Here is a 21,127-nt window from a genome sequence, read left to right on the forward strand (position 1 = left end):
GATCCGCCTCCAGTATAAAGGGTGGTATTTTAGACATCTCTTGAGGTCCCTTCTGCGAGACTTCAGACGCAGGTACAATTTCTTAAAGCTCTGGAAAATTACATAAGATATTTAAGGGTCTTCTTTGTGATCTAGAAAAGAGTCATTTTATAATAAGATCATCTTGGTGCTTCTTGAATGGTTTACAAGGCCAGAAATTATTTTTCTAGTAACACACTTCCTTTGCCCCAGATCTTAAAGCTTACAGGAAAATGAGGGTCCCCATAGATGAAGAATACAGAAATGGAAATGTACTAGGGCCACAAGGGTAGAGTCTGGGATTGTTGGGATTATAGGCAATTGCTCAAGAATGCAGGACTGGTTCCTTCCCAATAGTTAGAGACAAAAGTAGACTGTGGTGATTCTCTCAAGTCTTTTAGATTTCTGTCGGCCGACACTCACTAGGATTTCTTTCGCCAGAGACGTCTGGTAGTTCGGTGGGATCCCAGGGGACGCCCTGTGGCCCACTAGGAAGCTCCTGAGGCAAGAAAAGGGGGACGCCTCTCGATTGCAAAGGAGTATCTCTCTCACTAGAATCTCTTTCGCCAGAGACGTCTGGTAGTTCAGTGGGATCCCAGGGGACGCCCATGGCCCACTAGGAATCTCCTAAGGGCAGCAAAGAGAGGGACGCCTCTAGTCTGCAAAGGAGTATCTTTGTGTTTCTTTTCCTTCTCTCTTAGGATCACTGCAGTCGAGATGGGAACTACATCTTCCATCCCTTCCAAATCACTATTGGGTTGCATTCTTAGCAACTGGGATAAATTTGACCCCAAAAATTTAAAAAAGAAGAGATTAGTTTTCTTTTGTAACACAGTTTGGCCCCAATATAAATTAGGGGATGGAGAAATATGGCCTGAGAATGGGAGCAAAAATTATAATACTATCCTACAGCTAGATCTATTCTGCCGGAGGGAAGGCAAATGGTCTGAAGTTCCTTACGTGCAGGCATTTATGGCTCTGTACCGAGATCCCTCGTTTGGCTCCAGCCCCACCCTGACAAAACCTATAGGCCCAAGTGTTGATCAGTTAGAAGATACTCTCCTTAGCTCCCCACCTGTCTCTCAAGGGAGATTAAGGGAACCCCAGAGTTCTGGAGTCTCTGCCCCTACCTTAAAGGAAGCGACCTCTCCACCACCCTATGCTGTAAACAACCTAAAGCCACCAGCTGAGGAAAAACCCAGCCCTGCAGGACATACTAGAAGTGGTGCTTCTTATCTCCCTACCACTCCTGCACTCCTACCCTTGAGGGAGGTAGCAGGCCCTGAAGGTGCTATAAGGGTACAAGTGCCATTCTCTATAACTGATTTACAACAATGTAAAGACAGGCTTGGAAGTTTTTCAGAGGATCCTTCACGTTTCACTAGTAATTTCCAGACTCTTACTCTAGCATTTAGTATGTCGTGGAGGGATTTGTACATAATTCTGACCACCTGCTGTTCCCCAGATGAGAAACAGTGGATCTGGGAGGAGGCCCGTAAGTATGCAGATCAGCTGCATACCCAGAACCCTGGCACTAACCAGCCAGCTGCCCAAGCTGTCCCGGACCAGGAACCTGACTGGGGATACAATACTCAGGCAGGGATCCGGAGTAGGGATGCAATGATAGATTGCTTACTGGCAGGAATGAGAAACTGCATCAAGAAACCTGTGAATTATGAAAAGGTTAGGGAAATCTTTCAGGGCAAGGAAGAGAACCCAGCTCTCTTCAAAAACAGACTAGTGGAAGCCTTCCAAAAATATACAAACTTGGACCCTTCATCCCCAGAGGGTCGAATCTTGATAGGACAGCATTTTATAAGTCAATCTGCCCCTGATATTCGCAGGAAGCTTCAGAAATTACAAATGGGCCCGCAGACCCCCTTAGATCAGCTCATGGATACAGCCTTTTCAGTCTTTAACAATAGGGATTTGGAGGAAAGAAAACAGGGAAAGAAGGAAAGAGAGAAGCAAGCAGAGCTCCTTGCACTAGCCTTTAGTAGTGCCATTGGCGGAAACCAGCCCCATCAGGGGAGCTTGGGGAGGCCTCAAAAGAATCAGGGGCAAAAGGATCAGACCTGTTATAAGTGCAAGCGCCCTGGACACTGGTCAAAGAACTGCACTCAGCCACCTCCGAGGCCCTGTCCTCTATGCAAGAACTTCAGTTCTGATCCCTGGCACTGGAAGGTAGACTGCCCCCGTTCCCATAGTGGAAAGGGGTCATCTCCCAAGGCCATGGCTACTCTTGAGGACTAAAGGTGCCCGGGGAACAGGTCGGCCCCAGGGAATACTCATATTCCCATCTCTACCGAGGAGCCCCGGGTAACTCTAGATGTGGCAGGTAAGAAAATCAACTTTCTTGTTGATACAGGGGCCACTTACTCTGTCCTTAACTCTTACTCTAGACCTCTTTCCTCCAAATCAACTAAAGTAATGGGGGTCGAAGGAAATCCTAAGGCATATTTCTATACATTCCCTATCACTTGCCAATTTGAGAGTCGAATATTCAAACACTCCTTTTTAATTGTTCCTCAGTGCCCTATTCCTCTGTTAGGCCGGGACCTTTTAGCTCGGATGGGAACTATCTTGTTGTTCCCTAAAGTGCCATTTGAGTTAAGTAAGGTGATGATAATCAGTAGTGTTCAAAATCAGGAAGAAATCCCAAGTTCAGTTCTGGATACAGTAAACCCACTAGTTTGGGAGTCAGGAATTCCTGGAAGAGCAAAGACTGCATTACCGGTTAAAATCCAGTTAAAACCCAGGTCAGATTACCCTCACAGGAAGCAGTATCCTATTAAACAAGAAGCTTTGGAGGGCTTACAGCCCATCATAACTAAATTTATACAACATGGGCTCATAGTCCCTTGTCAGTCTCCTTGCAACACTCCCATCTTACCAGTGATGAAACCTACAGGAGAATACAGGCTAGTCCAGGATCTAAGGTTAGTCAATAAAGCAGTAGTTCCTTTACATCCAATAGTAGCTAACCCTTACACCTTGCTCTCGCAGATACCAGATGATGCTCAGTGGTATTCAGTATTAGATTTGAAAAATGCCTTCTTCTGCATCCCTTTGCATCCTGACTCTCAGTATTTATTTGCTTTTGAGTGAACTGATCCAAAGACAATGATACATCAGCAATATACTTGGACTGTATTGCCATAAGGGTTTAGGGACAGTCCCCATCTCTTTGCTAGGGTATTAAAAAAGGATCTTAGAGATGTACAGCTAGAAGGAGGGGCCATTTTACAATATGTAGACAACATACTAATCTGCAGCCCCTCCAAGGAGGCTTCTGATCAAAATACCATCCAGACTCTGAATTTCCTAGCTAAAAGAGGATATCGGGTATCAAAGAAAAAGGCTCAGATTACCAAACAAAAAGTAAATTACTTAGGGTATATTTTGACTCCTGGGTGTAGGCAATTATCACAGGAAAGAATTAAAGCAATTACTGAATTAACTCCACCTGCTACTAAACAGCAGCTTCGCTCCTTCTTAGGAATGGCAGGATTCTGTAGGATTTGGATCCCCAACTTTGGGCTAATCGCCAAACCTCTGTATGAAGCCATTAAGGGGCCAGACACTGAACCCATTATATGGGAAAAAGAATGTGATCAGGCTTTTAATAAAATCAAGCAGGCTCTAATCAAAGCCCCAGCCTTAGGCATCCCCAACTTAAGTAAGCCTTTCTCTCTATACATAGCAAAGAAGCAAGGGATAGCTTTAGGGGTCTTAGTCCAACGACTAGGGAATAAACCTCAACCAGTTACATATTTCTCAAAAAAACTGGACACTGTAGCAGCTGGGTGGCCTCCGTGCCTAAGAGCAGTTGCAGCCATAGCCATGCTAACCGAGGAAACTAGTAAACTAACTCTCGGGCAGAAGTTAAAAGTCTTAACTCCACATCAGGTACAAGGGGTGTTAGAAATGAAAGGGCACCTCTGGCTAACAGGAAATAGACTGACCAAATATCAGGCCCTTCTTCTAGACAATCCTAAAGTAACTATAAAGACCTGTAACACCCTAAACCCAGCCTCCTTAATGCCTACAGAATCGTCCCCAGATTTGATCCATTCCTGCTCAGACATTATTAGTCTTACTCAATCGAGCAGGACTGACTTATTAGACCAGCCCTTAGAAAACCCTGATGATGAGTGGTTCACTAATGGAAGCAGCTTTGTACAAAATAGGCAGAGAAAAGCAGGATATGCAGTAGTTAGTTTATATAACACCATTGAGGCACAGCCCCTTCCATCCTCAACCTCGGCCCAAAAGGCTGAAATTATAGCCCTTACCCGAGCTCTCATCCTAGGACAAGAAAGAAGGGTCAATATCTATACAGACTCCAAATATGCCTTCCTTGTTCTGCATGCTCATGCCGCCATATGGAAAGAAAAAGGGCTCCTCACCGCTAAGAATTCCCCTATTAAACATGGACCAGAAATCTTAAATTTATTGGAAGCAGTTAGGCTCCCTAAGCAAGTGGCAGTTATGCATTGCAAAGGCCACCAAAAGGATATGTCCCATATCTCTCAGGGAAATAGGAGAGCAAACCAAGAAGCAAAGAAAGCAGCGCTAGGGACTGATAGACAAATGGCTTTATTCCCCCCTGTAAATGTCTCAGATATCAAGCCCAACTATACATCTGAGGAAATATCTTGGGCTTTGGAGCAAGGAGGTATCCATGAAGGACCCTGGATATATATTGACCAGAGGCTCTTCCTTCCTCAAGCCTCCCAGTGGAAGTTCTTAAAGGCTTTGCATGACTCCTTCCACCTTGGAAGGGATGCTACAATGACAATGGTTAACAAATTATTCATAGGTAGGAGAATAGCTACTACCATAAAGAATATTTGCCAGGCTTGTACTCTTTGTGCCTATAACAATCCTGGGCAAAAGCCATCCCTGCCCCCGCTGATAGAACCTATTCAGCGAAGAGGGACCTATCCTGGAAAGGACTGGCAGATTGATTTTACCAAAATGCCTCCTTGTAAAGGATACAAATACTTACTAGTCCTGGTAGATACCTTTACTGGATGGATTGAGGCCTTTCCAACAAGGACAGAGAAGGCCACAGAAGTAGTAAAGGCTCTCCTAAAAGAAATAATACCCAGGTTTGGTCTTCCACGATCCCTACAAAGTGATAATGGGCCATCCTTCACTTCTAAGATCACTCAAGCAGTTTCTGAAGCTCTAGGCATAAAATATTATCTTCACTCTGCTTGGAGACCACAGTCCTCTGGAAAGGTAGAACAAGCAAATCAAACTTTAAAAAGGACATTAGCAAAACTTTGCCAAGAAACTTCTGAAAACTGGGCTACGTTGCTACCTATAGCCCTCATGAGAATTAGGGGCTCCCCTAAGGCCAATACTAAACTCAGTCCATTTGAAATGTTGTATGCCCGGCCCTTTTTAACTCTAGATCTGATATTCGATACAGAAACCCATCAAGCAATTAAGTATATAATAAACTTAGGACAAGTGCAAAAAGCTTTACAGGAATATGGAAATAAAGTTTTACCAGCTCCGAAAGGGAATTTTCAAACTGCCATATCTCCGGGAGACTGGGTACTCCTTAAAACCTGGAAGGAGGGATCACCAGCAGACCAACTCAACCCTAAATAAAAAGGGCCTTACCAGGTAGCCCTGAGTACCCCTATGGCTGTAAAACTCTTAGGGGTCGATAGTTGGGTTCATATTTCCAGGGTAAAACTAGCCCCCACGGATCCCAATCTAACTCAGGACCAGCTGGAGACCCAAAGCCCAGACTATACCTGCGAGCCACTGGAAGACCTCAGGTTCCTGTTCAAAAGGAGGAAGCCCTAAAAAGATAAGTAATAACCAATAACAGTGCACTAAAATCACCATTGTTCTGGATAGTTGCACTTCTTAAAAACTTCCTATTCGTACTGGTCCTCTGCTTCATATAAAGGCTTTCTCACTTCCTTCTGGGTGGAATCATATCTGGGTGGATTGTCTAAAATGAAAATGTCTTTGTTATTTCTATTAACCATTCTCTACTCTCCTGCACCCTATATAACAGAATGGGATGAAAATTTTCTAGTAAATGCTTCTCGGACCTTAGCAGCAGAAGAAAACCTGGCCCAATGTTAAATATGTCATCCTAACCCGGAAACTCCTTCCAGATACAATACTCATATAAAAGCCTACCCAATAGCTAATAAATCCTTAATCAGTGCTTTGAATTCCTCTGCCAATTACATGCCTTCCTCTTTTTCTTTAAAAGTCAAATGGGAGCAAAATCCTCCTTTGTGTTTCCGTATGACCCCACTAGAATTAAAGCCATTTAATTACTCCAGCACCTCTTTTAAGTGCAACAGTACAATGGGATGTACCCCATGTTATAATAATACTCATACAAGGGCCATCAACCCATTTCAAGCCCTGGCTTCTCTTTCAAGTTCCAGCTTTCTAAAGAATCTTTCTGAGGAAGAAATTTTCAAACCATTAAATTGGTCACATATAGTATGCTACCCAAATTATGGTTCTAACTGTATTCCTAATAGTACCCATTGTTGCTTTAATAAAACTCACAATGCAGATACAAACGATACTTCTAAATATGTTACTTGGAAATTAAACCAATCTCTTCAAGAAATATTAGCAAAATTTCTACCACCTCCTGCAGGTGGGAAAGATCAGAGAAATAACTTAGGCCCTTTTAAGGACTGCCTTTCCCCCTTGCCATATGCCCTCCTTAACAAATATAACTCCACTAATGCCACAGTTATTGCAGCACCCCCGGGGCTCGTCTGGCTATGTGGGACTCCCAATAACTGGCTAACGGATCATTCAAAATTTCAAGAAGCTATTGCTTATACTCATCTCAGCAACTCTAAACATGGGGGTGACTGCACCTTAGGGACCTTGGCACCCCAAGACCTAACCATTATAAATATAACCACGGGTCCTGGAAGTCCATCTCTCAGCAGAAAAAAATGAGCTTTTGGTCTAGTAGTGGCTGGAGCTGCTGCCACTATAGCCGCTGCAGCCCCCTGGGGAGGCTTTGCCTATCATGAGGCCACTCTAAGGGAACTCACTAAGATTATAAAAAAAATCTCCAAAAATACTGCTGGTACTCTAGCTGGACTCTCAAGATCAGTAAACTCATTGGCAAATGTAGTCATAGATAACTGCCTTGCCCTTAACTATCTTCTAGCAAAACAAGGAGGGGTATGTGCTGTTATCAATAAAACCTGCTGCACCTATATAAATAACTCTGGAATGATCAAAACTAACATAAAAAATTTTATAAACAGGCAAAATGGCTACATAAGTATAATCAACAGGGCCAAGAGATGAAAAAAGCCCTGACCTCTTGGTTCCCTGGCTTAACATGGTTATTACCCTTCTTAGGGCCCTTAATAACACTGCTGGTTTTACTACTTTTAGGGCCTTGCTTATTTAATTTACTTGTTAAATTTGTTTCTTCTAGACTTAAGCAATTCCACGTCAAACTAATAACACTCCAAGGTTTCCAACCAATCCCTGAAAACGATGTCAAAGCTGACCAACATACAGCATCCGCGGTGGCCTCAGGAATTCCTCTTCAACCTCTAGATAAAATAGGGCAAGAGTTCCGTGGTTCTTAATAGGCAGGGTCTACTGTCCAATCTAAGCCTAAAGCAGCTATGGAAGACGGATCTTCATCCTTCAACAACCCCAAAAAGATTTTTAAAAACCATGTCTCTCAGGGGGAAGTTAAGGCAGGAAATAGTCAGGAAGGAAGCTCCAGAGGCCCCCACAGGGCTGAGGTAGAAAACATCTATACATGACAAAGACCCCCTAAGACGGGTTGTTCCTGTTTCCTGGGATAACTCTGAATCATAGAATGCGCCTGCGGGCTACCCCTGATTCATTATAATATCATTATAATGAAATAACATCGTGGGACTCCCTTCTCCAGTAGCCAGTCAAGAAAATCATAGGAAACCACACATGCGCAGTAGCTTTGAAATCCAACTCCTTGTACCTGCACAGGAAAAGCCCGCCAAAGATTAGCAAGGGGGCTTCTGCCCTATAAGAATAGAATCCCCCAGCCCACGTGCCCCTTTTTTTTCTCTGCTCAGAGCTGGCCCACTCCCGTGTCCTGTGGAGTGTACTATCACTTAATAAATCTTCCCTCTTTCTTTATGCTATAAACTTTGTGTGTTCGGTTCAATTCTTTGTCCTCGATCACTAAGAACTTGGTTACCTGTGCACACCTGTGACATTAGTATATATAGTATATATAGTATATTATATATGTATGTATACATATATATATATATATATATATATATATATAGTCAGTTTAGTCCATTTGATCTTGGGCATTGTTCAATGCCACAATGTCTCTTTGTTCACTTTTTTATTTTAGTTGTTCAAGTACAGTTTTCTGTCTTTCACTCCCATCCTTGCCCACCCCCCCCCGCCCTCCCCACTCCTTCCCATTTCCACTCCCCCTAGTTTTTGTCCATGTGTCCTTTATACTTGCCACAATATCTTTTGTTTGGGAGATTTATCCATTTTTGACAGTGGGGTGTTGAAATTCCCTAGTATAATTGTGGTGCTGTCAATATCTTTCTTGATGTCCTCCAAGATTTTCCTTATATATTTGAGTGCTCCTATGTTGCATCCATATGTTTGTAATGTTTATGTCTTCTTGATGGATTCTTCCCTTGAGAATTATGAAGTGACCTTCTGGGTCTGATTTTATGGGCATTTTTTGAAGTCTTTTTTGTCTGATATCAGTATCGCTACACTGGCTTTTATTTCCCTGACAATTTTCTTGGAATATTTGTTTCCAGCCCTTCACTTTCAGTCTATGTAGGTCTTTTGTTCCTAGGTGGGTATCTTGTAGGCATTATAGGTCATATTTTCTTATCCCTTCAGATATTCTATGTCTTTTGATTGGAATGTTTAATCCATTTACATTTAAGGTTATTATTGATAGGTACTTAGTCATTGCCATGTTACTTCTTTATATCTGTGTCCCTCTCTCTCTCACTCTTTTTCTTCCTTTAAAAAAAAACACAAAACAGTCTATTTAGCATCTTTTGTAGTACTGGTTTGTAGGAGGTGTATTCTTTGAGGCTTCTTTTGTCTGAGAAACTCCTTTTATTGCCTTCCATTTTAATTGAGAGCCTTGCTGGATGTAGTAGTCTTAGTTGTAGCTCTTTGTTTTTCATTGCTTGGAATATTTCTTGCCTGTCCTTTCTGGCTTTCAGCATTTTCATTGAGAAGTGAGCTGCTAGTCTTATTGGGGCTCTCTTTTATGTTACTTGTTGTTTCTCCATTGCTGCCTTTATGATTCTCTCTTTATTATTGGAATTTTGCCATGCAATTATAATGTGTCTTGAAGCGGGCATCTTTGGGTTCCTCTTGATTGGGACTCTCGGTGCTTCCTGGATTCATGTGACTTTTTCTGTCATCATATTAGGGGAGTTTTTTTTTTTTTCATTACTTTTTTGAACAGGTTTTCTCTCCTTTGCTCTTCTTCTTCTTCTTCTGGTAACAGAAGAAGATATTATACAGATATACAGATATTATTACGTTTCATGTGGTCCTGCAGTTTCCTTAACACCTCTTTGTTTTTTCTGAGTATTTTTTCCTTTTCTTCCTCTTCCTGGGAGGTGTTTTTTTTTTTTTTTTTTTTTTAACCTTAGCCTTCATATCATTGATTCAATCCTCTGCTTCATCTAACCTGCTTTTGATTTCTTCTACTGTGTTCTTCAACTCAGAAATTGTATTATTCATTTCCTCTTGGCCCTTGTTGATAGTTTCTATTTCTTTTTTCATGTTGATATAGTTTTCAGTGAATTCATCATTATTTCTCTGTAGTTTTTGGTAAATCTCAGGGAGCTCATTGAGCTTCCTGATAACCATTGCTTTGAACTTAATATCTGATAGTTGACTTGCTTCTATTTCATTTAGCACTTTCCTGAGGCTTCCTCCTTTCTTTTCATTTGAGGTTTGTTTCTTGTCTTCCCATTGTTTGTGAGACTATTCTTGTTAGCCTCTGCTTCTTAAACTGATTTGTTCTCACTCCCTTGATTTGTGTTGTGAACTTCTATGGTAGGAGATCTGTGACTTTCAGTCATGAAGTCTCGTTGATCTCCTGAACCTACTGCTCTTGGGCTGTTGTTTATGTTGGGTTCTGGATATATTGGTTTTGATTGTCATTGTGTCTTTTTTTGGTGGGTCCTTCTGTCCAGCTGGTTAACTGAGTGTCACTCTACATACCACATCTTGTATGTTGTTGTGCAGGTGCAGAGAAGTTGTGTTGAAGCTGGTTCTTCTGTCTGTCTGAGGTTATGATGCTTCTCTCTCGCTATTGTTCAGTTGTTTGTTCTGGGTAATTTCTCCACCATTTAGTCATAATTCCAGATTGATCCTGGGTGGAGGCTAGTGTGGTTTCCACTCACTCCTCTGCCATCTTCCTGTTTTATCTGTTAGTGGTTCCTTTGTTAGTGGGTTCTCTCTTCTACCAGGTATACTGGTGTTCTCAGCTTACACCTACTCTTTTATGTGATCAGTTGGAGGGGGGAGGCAAAATGGATTAAGACAGTGCTGGCTGTTTGACTCAGTGGATTGAGTACCAGCATACACACTAAAGGGTCATAGGTTTGATTCCCAGTCAGGGCAACTGAAAAAAAAAAATGGATTAAGACAGAAGGAGCATGTTCTATTGGATTTAAAGTACCTACTCAAAAGAAGAGATAGGAGACCTTTTGAATAAGTGTACTGAGTGTAGTGTTAACTGTGATATTTCACCCCACTAGCCACTTTTTATAAAAGGTGGAGAAGAGATAAGGCTCTTGTCAAAGTGCAGAAGGATTGTGGGCTGAATCCAAAAAAACAGAGTGCTTTTGGGAGGTTAGATTATGAGATGTAGTGAGAAAAAATGGATAGAAAAACAGGTGTAGTGTGCAAGAGAATAGAGTTAACCAAACAGTAATAAGGCTCTGAAGATAGTGAAATGGTCTAAGATCCGGGAGGGGAGCTGTGTAGTATTTACAATTATATGTAAGGACAATTATTTACAATAATACTGGAACAACAATAATATGACAGGAACTATATGATCTGAAAAACAAGAATAGGAATACATGACCTAGAGTAGTGTGCTGTTGGAACACAAGTGAAGTGAAAGAAGGAAAATTAAAATACACTATGAAAGAGAGAATAAAGACAACCAGTCAATCAATGCAATTGAACAAATGAATAAAATGAAGAAAACTAATAGAAAGAAGAGAAATAAAAAATACTAATAAAATAAATGAAGAACAAATAATGAAAAAAATAATACAAATAAACAATAACATGCAAGTTCTATAGGATAGCAAAGTGAAATTTGTCTCATTTTCTCAGTTGTTGGTATTAGCCCTGTGCTCCCTCTCTGGATATGTCTCTGGACCTTTCACAGTTCTAAGTCTTATTGTCTCACTTGTAAGAGGGGTTAAAAAAAAAGCCTCTTGCCAAAGAGCAAGTTCTGCTGATCTTCCTAGATGTTGGGGGTGGAGGAGAACTGGGGTTTGATTTCCTTCCTTCCTGTGGTTTTGTGAGCATTGGGACCAGGCCTAGGCTGCGATATTCACTGTTGCCTAGCCTCTAGCCCAGGTCCTCCATGTGCCGCCACCACTGCCTGGCCCCCACAGTTCATCTATGCCAGGCCAGCACCTTTAGTTCACCAGTTGTGCTGTCCATGAGGTGCACTGATTAGGGGTAACTCAACTACCTTCTTCCTCTTTGTTGGCCTGGGTGCTGTGTACTCTTAAAGTCTCTTTAGGGCAGTTCAGTTCTCCCACTAAATTAAGTCTCTCTGGGGACTGCTAACTCCCTGAACCCTGCTGCCCTGCTCTGACAGTCCTCTTCACTAGCCAGCTACTGAACGAGCCCACTGCCATGAAAGCCAGCCACTGCAAAAGAGTTCCTTAAACAGTGGCTGGGAGCCTTTTTTTTTAAAGTAAAATCCACTTGTTTAAGACTGCCATTCTTAACAAGCACCTGGCTTTACACACAACCCAACTTTCTAACTGACCAGACACTATCCAGGTCAGGGTATGTCAGGGCCCAACTCTTCTCCCTTCTCCAGATGTCACCCAGCTCCCAAATTTCTCTTGTAATTACCTAGGTCAGCATCCACAATCCTAGCAGGTGAACACCACCTCTGTGCGTCTCCCATTTTGTCTTTATTCTCCCCAATGACTTTAAGCATCCAGGTCTCTCATGGTTATGCCACACTGTCTTCCATGCTTTGGTAGTGGAGGGAGCTGCTGATCTGGTTCTCCTTCAAAGATCCTGTGGCTGCTGCCAACCATGGCAACAGGTGCTGGGCTGAGGGCCACAGCAGCCTTGGTCCCTGCCCAGGTTCCAGGGACCTTACCATCCCTACCACCTGTTTTTCAACATTCTCTGCAATTTAGGCCTCAAAACTTCATATATGTTAGGATTCTGTTGGCTGTTCACTCAGTTCCTCAGAAGATCATCTAGGTATTCCAGCTGAGTGTAGGGGAAGTGGGCTCCTCTCCCATCTGCCTCACAGCCATCCTAATTGCTTTGCTTTTGGTGTTTTTAAGATTCTCTCTTTGTCTTTAACCTTCAGAATTTTAATTATGGTATGTCTTGTTGTGGGCCTCTTTGGGTTTCTCTTGTTTGGGACTCTCTGCTCCTCCTGGACTTGTATGTCTAGTTCCTTCACCAGGTTAGGAGAGTTTTCCATCATTATTTTTTCATATAAGCATTCAATTTCTTGCTCTCTTTTTTCTCCCTACAGCTCCCCCATGATGCAATATTGGTATGCTTGAAGTTGTCTCAGGGGCTTCTTACACTATCCTATTTTGGGGGATTTAAAAAAATTTTTGCTGTTCTGATTAGGTATTTTCTTCTTTCTTATCTTTTAAATCACTGTTTTGATTCTTGACTTCATCTACTCTATTGTTGATTCCCTGTAATGTATTCTTCATTTCAGTTAGTGTATTCATCATTTCTGACTGGTTCTTCTTTATGTTTTCCCCTCCAATGATTATGTTTCCTATCTGTTTGTGGAAGTTCTTACTAAGTTCCTCTACTCATCTCCTAAGTTCATTGAACATCCTTATAACCAGTGTTTTGAACTCTGCAACAGTAGATTGCTTGTCTCCATTTTGTTTAGTTCTTTTTGAGGAGTTTTGTTGTTTTTTTTTTTTTTTTCCATTTTGGACATGCTTCTTTATCTCCTCATTTTGGAAGTCTCCCTGTGTTTGTTTCTATGTATCAAGTAAAGCCTCGCTGTCTCCTGGTCTTGATAGAGTGGCCTTATGTAGTAGGTGTCCTGCAGGGCCTAGTGGCAAAGCCTTCCCAGACACCTGAGTTGGGTGCTCCAGGTATACCTCCCTTGGTGCAGGCTATGTGCACCCTACTGTTTTAGTTGAGCCTTGATTACCATTGAAACATCAATGGGAGGGATTTAGCCCCAGGCAGATCAGCTGTAGGTACTGACTCTTACCATGGTAGAGAACCTTTTGTGTGGAGGCTGATCCCACAGAGCAGAATCACTTCATCAGGGCTCAGGTCACTGTTGAGTCTACCCCTTGAGTGTGTTGCCCATGACAAAGGTTGGTGGTGGTTCAGTGTGGTCTGATTCTGTCCCCTGGGTGTGCTGGCTGTGGAGCCTCTCAAGAGGAACAGGTCAAGGTCAACTGCCACCAGTGCTCCTTCCAGAACCACCTGGCTTGAGCTACAAAGCAATCTTCATAAGGCTGTTACTTGTCTGGGCTTGGAGACGCCTGGGAAAGGCCAAGTTGTGAACCAAGACTGGCTGCTGCTAGTGACAGGCTGAGGTAACTTAGCAAGAAGTATGGAGGATACAGAGGCCAGTTACTGCTTGTTTGTGAGATTTTTAGGAAAGTTAGCAGTGTGAGCCAAGGCATGCCATATGTATGGAACATCCACTGAGAAGGGCTTGAGTGGGACCAAAAGTTGGGTGGGTCAGGGTCTCAGGGAATCACCAGGGTGGGGTGAACAGTGTGAGCTAGGTTGATGGAGACTCAGATATGGCACCAGCCTGCTGACTCTGTGGGTGGAGGGCTTAGCAAAGAAACTTCTGCTTGGGAGAAAGTTACCCTCCAGTCCTTGCCATAATGCCAGTCAATTCAGCTCCTCTCCATATGTCTAAGGCACTTTCCAAACTGCTGCCCCACTGCTGGAGCTCAGAGAGAGTGAGTCTGAGTAAGCCTGTGCACAGGCCCTTTAAGATGAATTTCTGGAGCTCTAGAAGTTGTCTCACTCAGCCACAATCCCCACTGGCATTCACAGTCCGAAGCAATGCAGACTTCTCTTCCCAGCACTGTAACCCTGGACTGGGGGCCTGGTGTGGGGCTGAGACCACTTGCTCCTAGGGGGACCTTCACAGCCAAGGTATCCCTCCCAATTTTGGGTGTGGGACCAGCATGTTCCTCATTTCTGTTCTACTTACAAGTCTTGATGTGGCTTCTTATGCATATTCTTAGTTATAGAACTTCTGTTCTCCTAGATTTCAGATGGTCTGAATAATGGTTGTTCTGAAGTTTAGTTGTAATTCTGATGTGGTTATGGGAGGTTCCAAGTACTGTGTTTACCTATTACCTACACTGACATCTTGACTGTAGGCTCTCAACCTCATTTTTATCTTTTGTGGTTGTGGTAACGATGCCTCTTCACAGAGCTGTGGAGACAAAAGTACCCGGGATTTGGTTCACAGTAGGGTTGAAGAATTCTAGTTCTTTCATAATTGGCCATCACGCTCACCTGGACAGCATGCCACATGAAGAACCAGATGTGGGGTCAACAAGAGAATAATACTAGCAGTGAACATTTATTTAGTGCTTAACCATGTGTTAGGCAAGGGCCCAAGCACTTGGGTGTGTTATGTAAGCTTCATGACAAGCCTATGGGCATTACTATCCTTATTCCTTTTATAGGTGGGATACTTGAGGAACAGAGAGGAAAAGAACATGCCCATGGTCTATCAGGGAGTCAGCAGCAGAGCTTAGATTCAAATCTGGGGAGGAGACACCAGAGCAGAAACCTTCACCCTGGACTGCACTTTGGAAGACACCCTTCTGTAAGGAGCAAGGCCTAAAGGGCTTCTGTTGAACTGGTAATTTTTTTAAGCTTACTTTAGCCTGCTTAGTTTCCTATGTGTTATATTTTCCCGCATGGGGGTGGGCTAGAAAGTACCTAAGCAAAAGGGGCAATTAGGACAAAAGGCTGGGAGTATCTCTGGTCCCATCTTCTGGGCAGAGTTCATTAAAATTCTCTCCCTCACTAGTAGTCTGATAACAGGCAGGTCTGTCTGATTACTGCCATATTCCTGGTGCTCAATTAATGTTGCATGATTGGATGAATAAATAAACAAACCCTATATGGTTATTTCACAATACCAAGCAAAATGCCTGGCATGTGTGGTAGATAATTCTTCTCTTCTATCCTTCTCTTAAAGATTCATCCACTATAAAGTAGAAACCCAATGCAGCTACTCTTGCTGGGGTTGATTGAAGGTCCTCCTGAGGTTTTCTTCTGCTCAAGAAGCTGCTGAGTATCTGGTATACAGCATGTTATAACTAGGCTGATGTCATGTGTGATGGTACCAGGAAGTGCCTGGATGATTTCAGTTCTCGTAACAATATTTGCATCTTAAATAGAAATAGGAGAGGACTTAAATTTATTGAGTCCCTGTTATGTGCTAGGCATCATTCATAGCCACAGTTAGAAGAGGAGCTCTTATTCCAGCTCTGTGGATTTGGAAACTAAGGTTGGAGAGATCAAAAGCCTGGTTGAGGGTGATATAGGCAGGAGCTGCTAAAGCTGGAAGCAAATCCCCTGTTGGCCCAACTCAGTTCATAACTGTTTTGGTGTGCAATGCTGCCAGTCCCTGAGAGTAGGTGAGAGCTAAGAGATGCTATTGCTTAGGCAGGACAAGTGCCCTCACACTTTCTTTATTTTGTTTCTTTGCAGCAGGGTGTTGGTTCTTCTTGTTCTCCATCACTTTCAGAAACCAATGCCAGTGGAATTTGCTTTGTGGAACTGGTTAAAGAAGATGGGACACTTGGATTCAGCATAACTGTAAGAGTTATTAGGAGAGCTCAGAATATAAACAGTTAATAAGATGTTCATCTGGAGGCTTGGTGGGCATTCCACTCACATGGTAACCTCTGATAATGTGCTTAATGGTACAAGCAGAATATGAGAAATGGGTGAACCAAGAAAGTTGTTTTGGGCCTTTGTAGGCTGTGGGAGTTCAAAAACAAACTGGGAGACATAGGGAAAACTTGGGATGAGCAGTGTGGGTGGAATTGGGTGATGAGTCCTAACCCTGAGTTTACGCTGGGCAGCAAGGAGAGGGTAGCAGGGTGGGTCTGGAGGGACGCAAGCCAAAGGTGAGAGGGATATCCACAGCCACCCAGAGAAGGGTCGTGATAGAGTCTGTTGCTCCCACTTTCAAGGTCAGGACAAAGCCAGGTTGGTAACAACTCTCTTCAGAATGGACACTTTGCATTTGGTTTGTGAGCTCTATCTGGCAGATCCTGGAGGAGGGAGGAAAAATACTATACGGGACTGATACAATCCCACTGATTTAACAATCTATTTATGTGTATATACCTGCATGAAGTAATTAGAAGAGAAAGATAGAGTTAAATCTTTATCTAGTGGCCTATAGCGATGTTCACAATCAATTATTAAGTTAAAAAAAGCAAGTTGCTGAATACTGTATAGTTTAATTCTAGTTTTGTATCCACAAACCAGCACACAAGCATACAGGAAATACCAGGCACCAGACATTGATGTGATAGGCACAGTCCATAGCTGAATTCACCTTTATTGGCTGTTGCTTATGGAGAGACAGTGTGGTGCATTGATGTGGCTCTGATTTTCAAACACCTGCCATGGGCCATTGCTGGGGCTGGATACAGCAGCTCCCTTACACAGCTCGTATTGTTATATTTCTTGTGAGTACCTGCTCATGGATACTATATGCTAAACAAATGAGTGAATAGATAAGATGGTATCACATGGAGATACAGTGGCAGGCAGATGGGGGCTCTTTTAGTCCTGAAGGTCAGGGAGGCCCTCCAGGAGGGAACAGACAGGTGGTGACATTTTTGTATTTTTCAGGGTGGCATTAACACAGGTGTGCCCTATGGAGGGATATACATGAAATCCATCATTCCTAGAGGACCAGCTGCCAAGGAAGGGCAGATCCTGCAGGGTGAGGAATGGAATCATGCTGGGAACTGCATTCTTCAGTGTGCAGAGCCCTGACCTGGGAGGTGCAGCCCTGCTCCCACTGTTGAGACATTGTGCAAATAACTGCCTCACCACATCATAGCTCCCTCACCTGGAAAAGGGGACAATTTATGTTAGCCCACCCATTTGATAGGTTCATATAGCAATCAGATATTAATAGTAGCACTTTGAGAACCACAAGGTGACTCAAAAACATAAGATTTTAAATAAGCATGTTACAGTTTGGCCTTCATGGGAGAAAATAGTAGTTTCCATGGAGGACAGAGAATACATTGGTGATGCTCACTTTAGTGTCTGGGGTGGACACTGGTGACCCTTCTCTCTGTCTTTCCTCATGTCCACCACTCTAACAGAAGTAGGTGATTTAGATTGTTCTCTAAAACAGCCATAATTGAACCAAAAAGGGCACTTAGGCTCTTACTTCATTTCTCCTAGAATTCCAGTGTCTCTGGCATCAACCAGGTCTCCCTGACCTTTTTTAAAATAAAAAATATTCTGGAGATAAACATTACCCAAAGAGACTTGAAAAACTTTCAAAAACAGTTTCACAGAAAAACAGGAGAAAGGATGGGGTTATACAGGGATGGCCCAACCAATCGAAAGGCTTCTCTCTCACTGGTAGTGGAAGATGTTCACAGCAGCGCTGGCACTCAGGCCCAGGCAGGGCTCCTTGCTACTCTGCTTCCTACTTCTCCTTGAAGCTGCATGGAAGTCCACTGGGCAGGGAACCCCAGGACAGTCTTTCCTGCAGCCTCAGGGACCTTTGAACATCACATCTGTCTCCCTGCTAGGAGACAGGCTCCTGCAGGTTGATGGAATGAGTCTGTGTGGCCTCACCCACAAGCAAGCTGTGCTGTGCCTTAAGGGCTCCAGGCAGGTAAGTGCACCATCACTCATAACTGGGGAATTTCCCTTCCTTTCAGAGCTTTCCTGGTCAACATCAGACACTGCAATTTCCTGCGAGTGGGAGGGACCCAGGCAGGAAACAAAACAACACTTTCTTCGTTGTCTGTTTGTTTTTCTTTTGTGTCTTCCTTTTACTGTTCCTTTTCTATGTGGATGTGAAAGCCAGGAGGAAGCAGACAGATGTTCCCAAGCGGAAAACCTAACCCCTATAAACAGCCTTGAAAAATGTACTTGTCATTTGCCTTGTCATTTGAATGTGGATTCTGGAATCACACAGCTGAACAGAGCTGATGGAGTGGGGCCACTTTTCTTGCCTGGCTCTGGCTGCCCTCACTCTCTGTTTCAGCACTAAGTGACCAGGGCTTCCACCTACTCTTAGGCTCTCTTACTAACAACCTACCTTTGCATATGCTGATCCCCCCCCACCCCTACTACCACCCCCCAGTCCTTTCGGTTTTCATCATGCTGTGGTGTTAAAGGCCACATCATCCTGGGAATCTTTTTATTACAGTGAAGTAGAAATTCAAGATGCTGAGAGCTAGAGGCATTCACCCAGGCAGCATCTGGATATTATCACATTGTTTCAATCTCTGCCTGAGGGTAGGAGACTCTACTTGCCCCAGTATCCTAAACTACAGAGCTAGCATGGCTCTCTCAGTAGGACTCCTGAGGCCCCTTCTGGAAAGCTTTGCTTTTTTTAACCAAAGAAATCTTCTGGGTATTGGTAATTTACTTATATTGACAGCCTTGATTCACATATCTTGAGAACAGAATCATAATTTACTAGTACTCTTTGTTCTTTAGACCTTTGCTAATTAATATTACAAAAGGTACTTGGCCAACCTACTGGTGGTGATGACAGGTAGGAATTGTCACTCTAGGATCATGGGATTAGTGCTAAATGACAATTGCAACAGAAGAATGTTAGGAGGTCCAACTCCCTTGAATGGAAGTTTGAGATTTCTAAAAAGTGTCCAGGTGATATCGAGCCACTGGTTCTTGAACTATGATTTGGGTAACAAGCGTTTGAGTGTGTGAAGAGGGATGGAAATCAAACCAGATGTAAAGGGGGTCCAGGTTGGCATGGGCATGGGATATTGTGCTAGGGGCTGGGACTTTAGCTGATGGGAAACATTGGAGACTCTTAATCAAGAGTATTGCATATTTAGTTTGTGTCTTTGATCAATCCCTCGATGTCCATGAAGAAGACAGGCTACAAAAGGAGAAGTTAGGGTCCAGCAAGCCAAGGAGCTAGCCACAGTCCAGCTGGGCACTGGCAGCAGGAGAAGGAGGAGAGAAGTAGTGTGCACTGAGATGTTTCTGATGGTGAACATTCAAGCCTTGGAAATCAGATGAGAATTTTGAGGGCAGCAGGGGAGAGCTGACCACTGCAAGTGTGGTCCTGGCAGATTAGTTGAGGGATGTCCCATATTCTGGAAGAGCTAATGCATGGGGAGAAATGTTTTTGGTAAAAGGAAGAGGAGAAAGTGAGGATGAGTGAGGGGGAGAAAATGAATTTGACCTTGAATACACTGAAATAGAGGCACATATATCACTTCCAGGAGAATTTGTCCAATAGGCAGTTGGAAATATGGCTCTGGATCCCAACAGATAGGCTAGCTTGGAGATCTTAATTTGAGATTCAAGTGAAGCAGCTACTGAAAGTATCAGAAAATTAAAAAGCATTTGCAGGGTGAAGGGAGAACCTTCTGGGTGATATACAAGGTATAAATTGCATTTGTTCACCCATCCTAGGTTGCAAGACTGGTGTTAGAGAGAAGAGGCTTGAGGACTGCACAGCAGTATCGTTCTGTTAATAATGGGATAGGAATTGAATGCACGGCTGTTTCCTTGGCAACAGCCTTGCCTGGCAAGCCTGCAAGCTGTGTCTCAGGACAGATGATGAGAGGAGAGAGAATTGTTACTATTGTCATGTCATTCTGTGCTGCTTTTGAATGGTCAACTCAAAAGGGAAAGGAGGAAGGCTTTTTCTGGGTTCTCAGATAGTGAGCAGTGGTGGTCATGATGTGGTCAGCTTTCTGATATAGTGGAAGACAATCTAATAAAATGTGTTTCTGGAAAAATAATGCATTGTCCCAGAATGACTGAAAGGCATAATTCTGCCACCAAACCTTCTGAGGGCTTCTGAGCAGCTGTTGGAATGTTTGTGTTAAGTATTTGGGGATGAAATTGAAATGAAAGGGTCATGCATTTTTCTGACCAAAGCTCCACATTCAAGCTAAGTATTTGTAACAAAGGATCTGAGGAATAATGAAGCAGACTGAGAGAGAAAGGTGTTCAGAATCTGACCTTTTTATCAGCATCATTTTAAAAAGCAGACCCACAATCAGTTTACTAGGGCATCAGTGCACATCTTCTGAGGGTTGCCCCTCTGCACTTCCCTGTGATTTTGTTTTCTGCTAGGAAAAAGGCTTATTTACATAGGATATTATGATTTGGAGTTTAACTGTTTTCCCAGTCCCTTTGTAGAGATTTTCTGGAATGTGTAAGTCAGGTGGGATGCAAGGTAGCCATAGTGAGTGATGGGTTGGGTGGAGGAGCACACATGTTCATAAACAAACCTGTCCTCTTTTATTGCTTCACTGTTGATTCCAGTGAGGACCTTTGAGAAACTGAGTACAAAATGAGCCAAAGGGGCCAGATAATGGTGAAGGTGAAATTAGTCATACAACACATTTGCACCTAAGAGCTTCTGATGCTTTTCTTCCTGCCCCAAATCAAAGTTCACAAAGGCAGTGTGCTCTGTGCCTATATGGAACAATGCCAGCTGAGCTGAAGAAGCCAAATGAGAGGATGCTGAGAGGCCTCTTTGGCTGCCAGATACCCAGGCTCCTGGGACTGTATCTATCTTGGGTGCCCAGAGGCAGCTGTTTTTTCTATGGTCAGTCCACATGGCTAAACAAAACAGCAACTA

The 21,127-nt window shown here is 43.1% G+C and overlaps 1 protein-coding gene across 1 annotated transcript in view; it reads left to right on the forward strand.

The window, feature by feature from the left end:
• Positions 1–21,127, forward strand: part of FRMPD2 (FERM and PDZ domain containing 2) — a 98,628-nt gene that overhangs the window by 69,180 nt on the left and 8,321 nt on the right. The window contains 5 exon segments of the mRNA XM_036027506.1: positions 14,961–15,103; positions 15,997–16,104; positions 17,155–17,248; positions 18,078–18,163; positions 19,948–20,121. Coding sequence (XP_035883399.1) covers positions 14,961–15,103; positions 15,997–16,104; positions 17,155–17,248; positions 18,078–18,163; positions 19,948–20,121 — 605 coding nt within the window.

The sequence above is a fragment of the Phyllostomus discolor genome, chromosome 5, assembly GCF_004126475.2.
Source record: "Phyllostomus discolor isolate MPI-MPIP mPhyDis1 chromosome 5, mPhyDis1.pri.v3, whole genome shotgun sequence".
In the NCBI taxonomy this organism is placed as follows: domain Eukaryota; kingdom Metazoa; phylum Chordata; class Mammalia; order Chiroptera; family Phyllostomidae; genus Phyllostomus; species Phyllostomus discolor.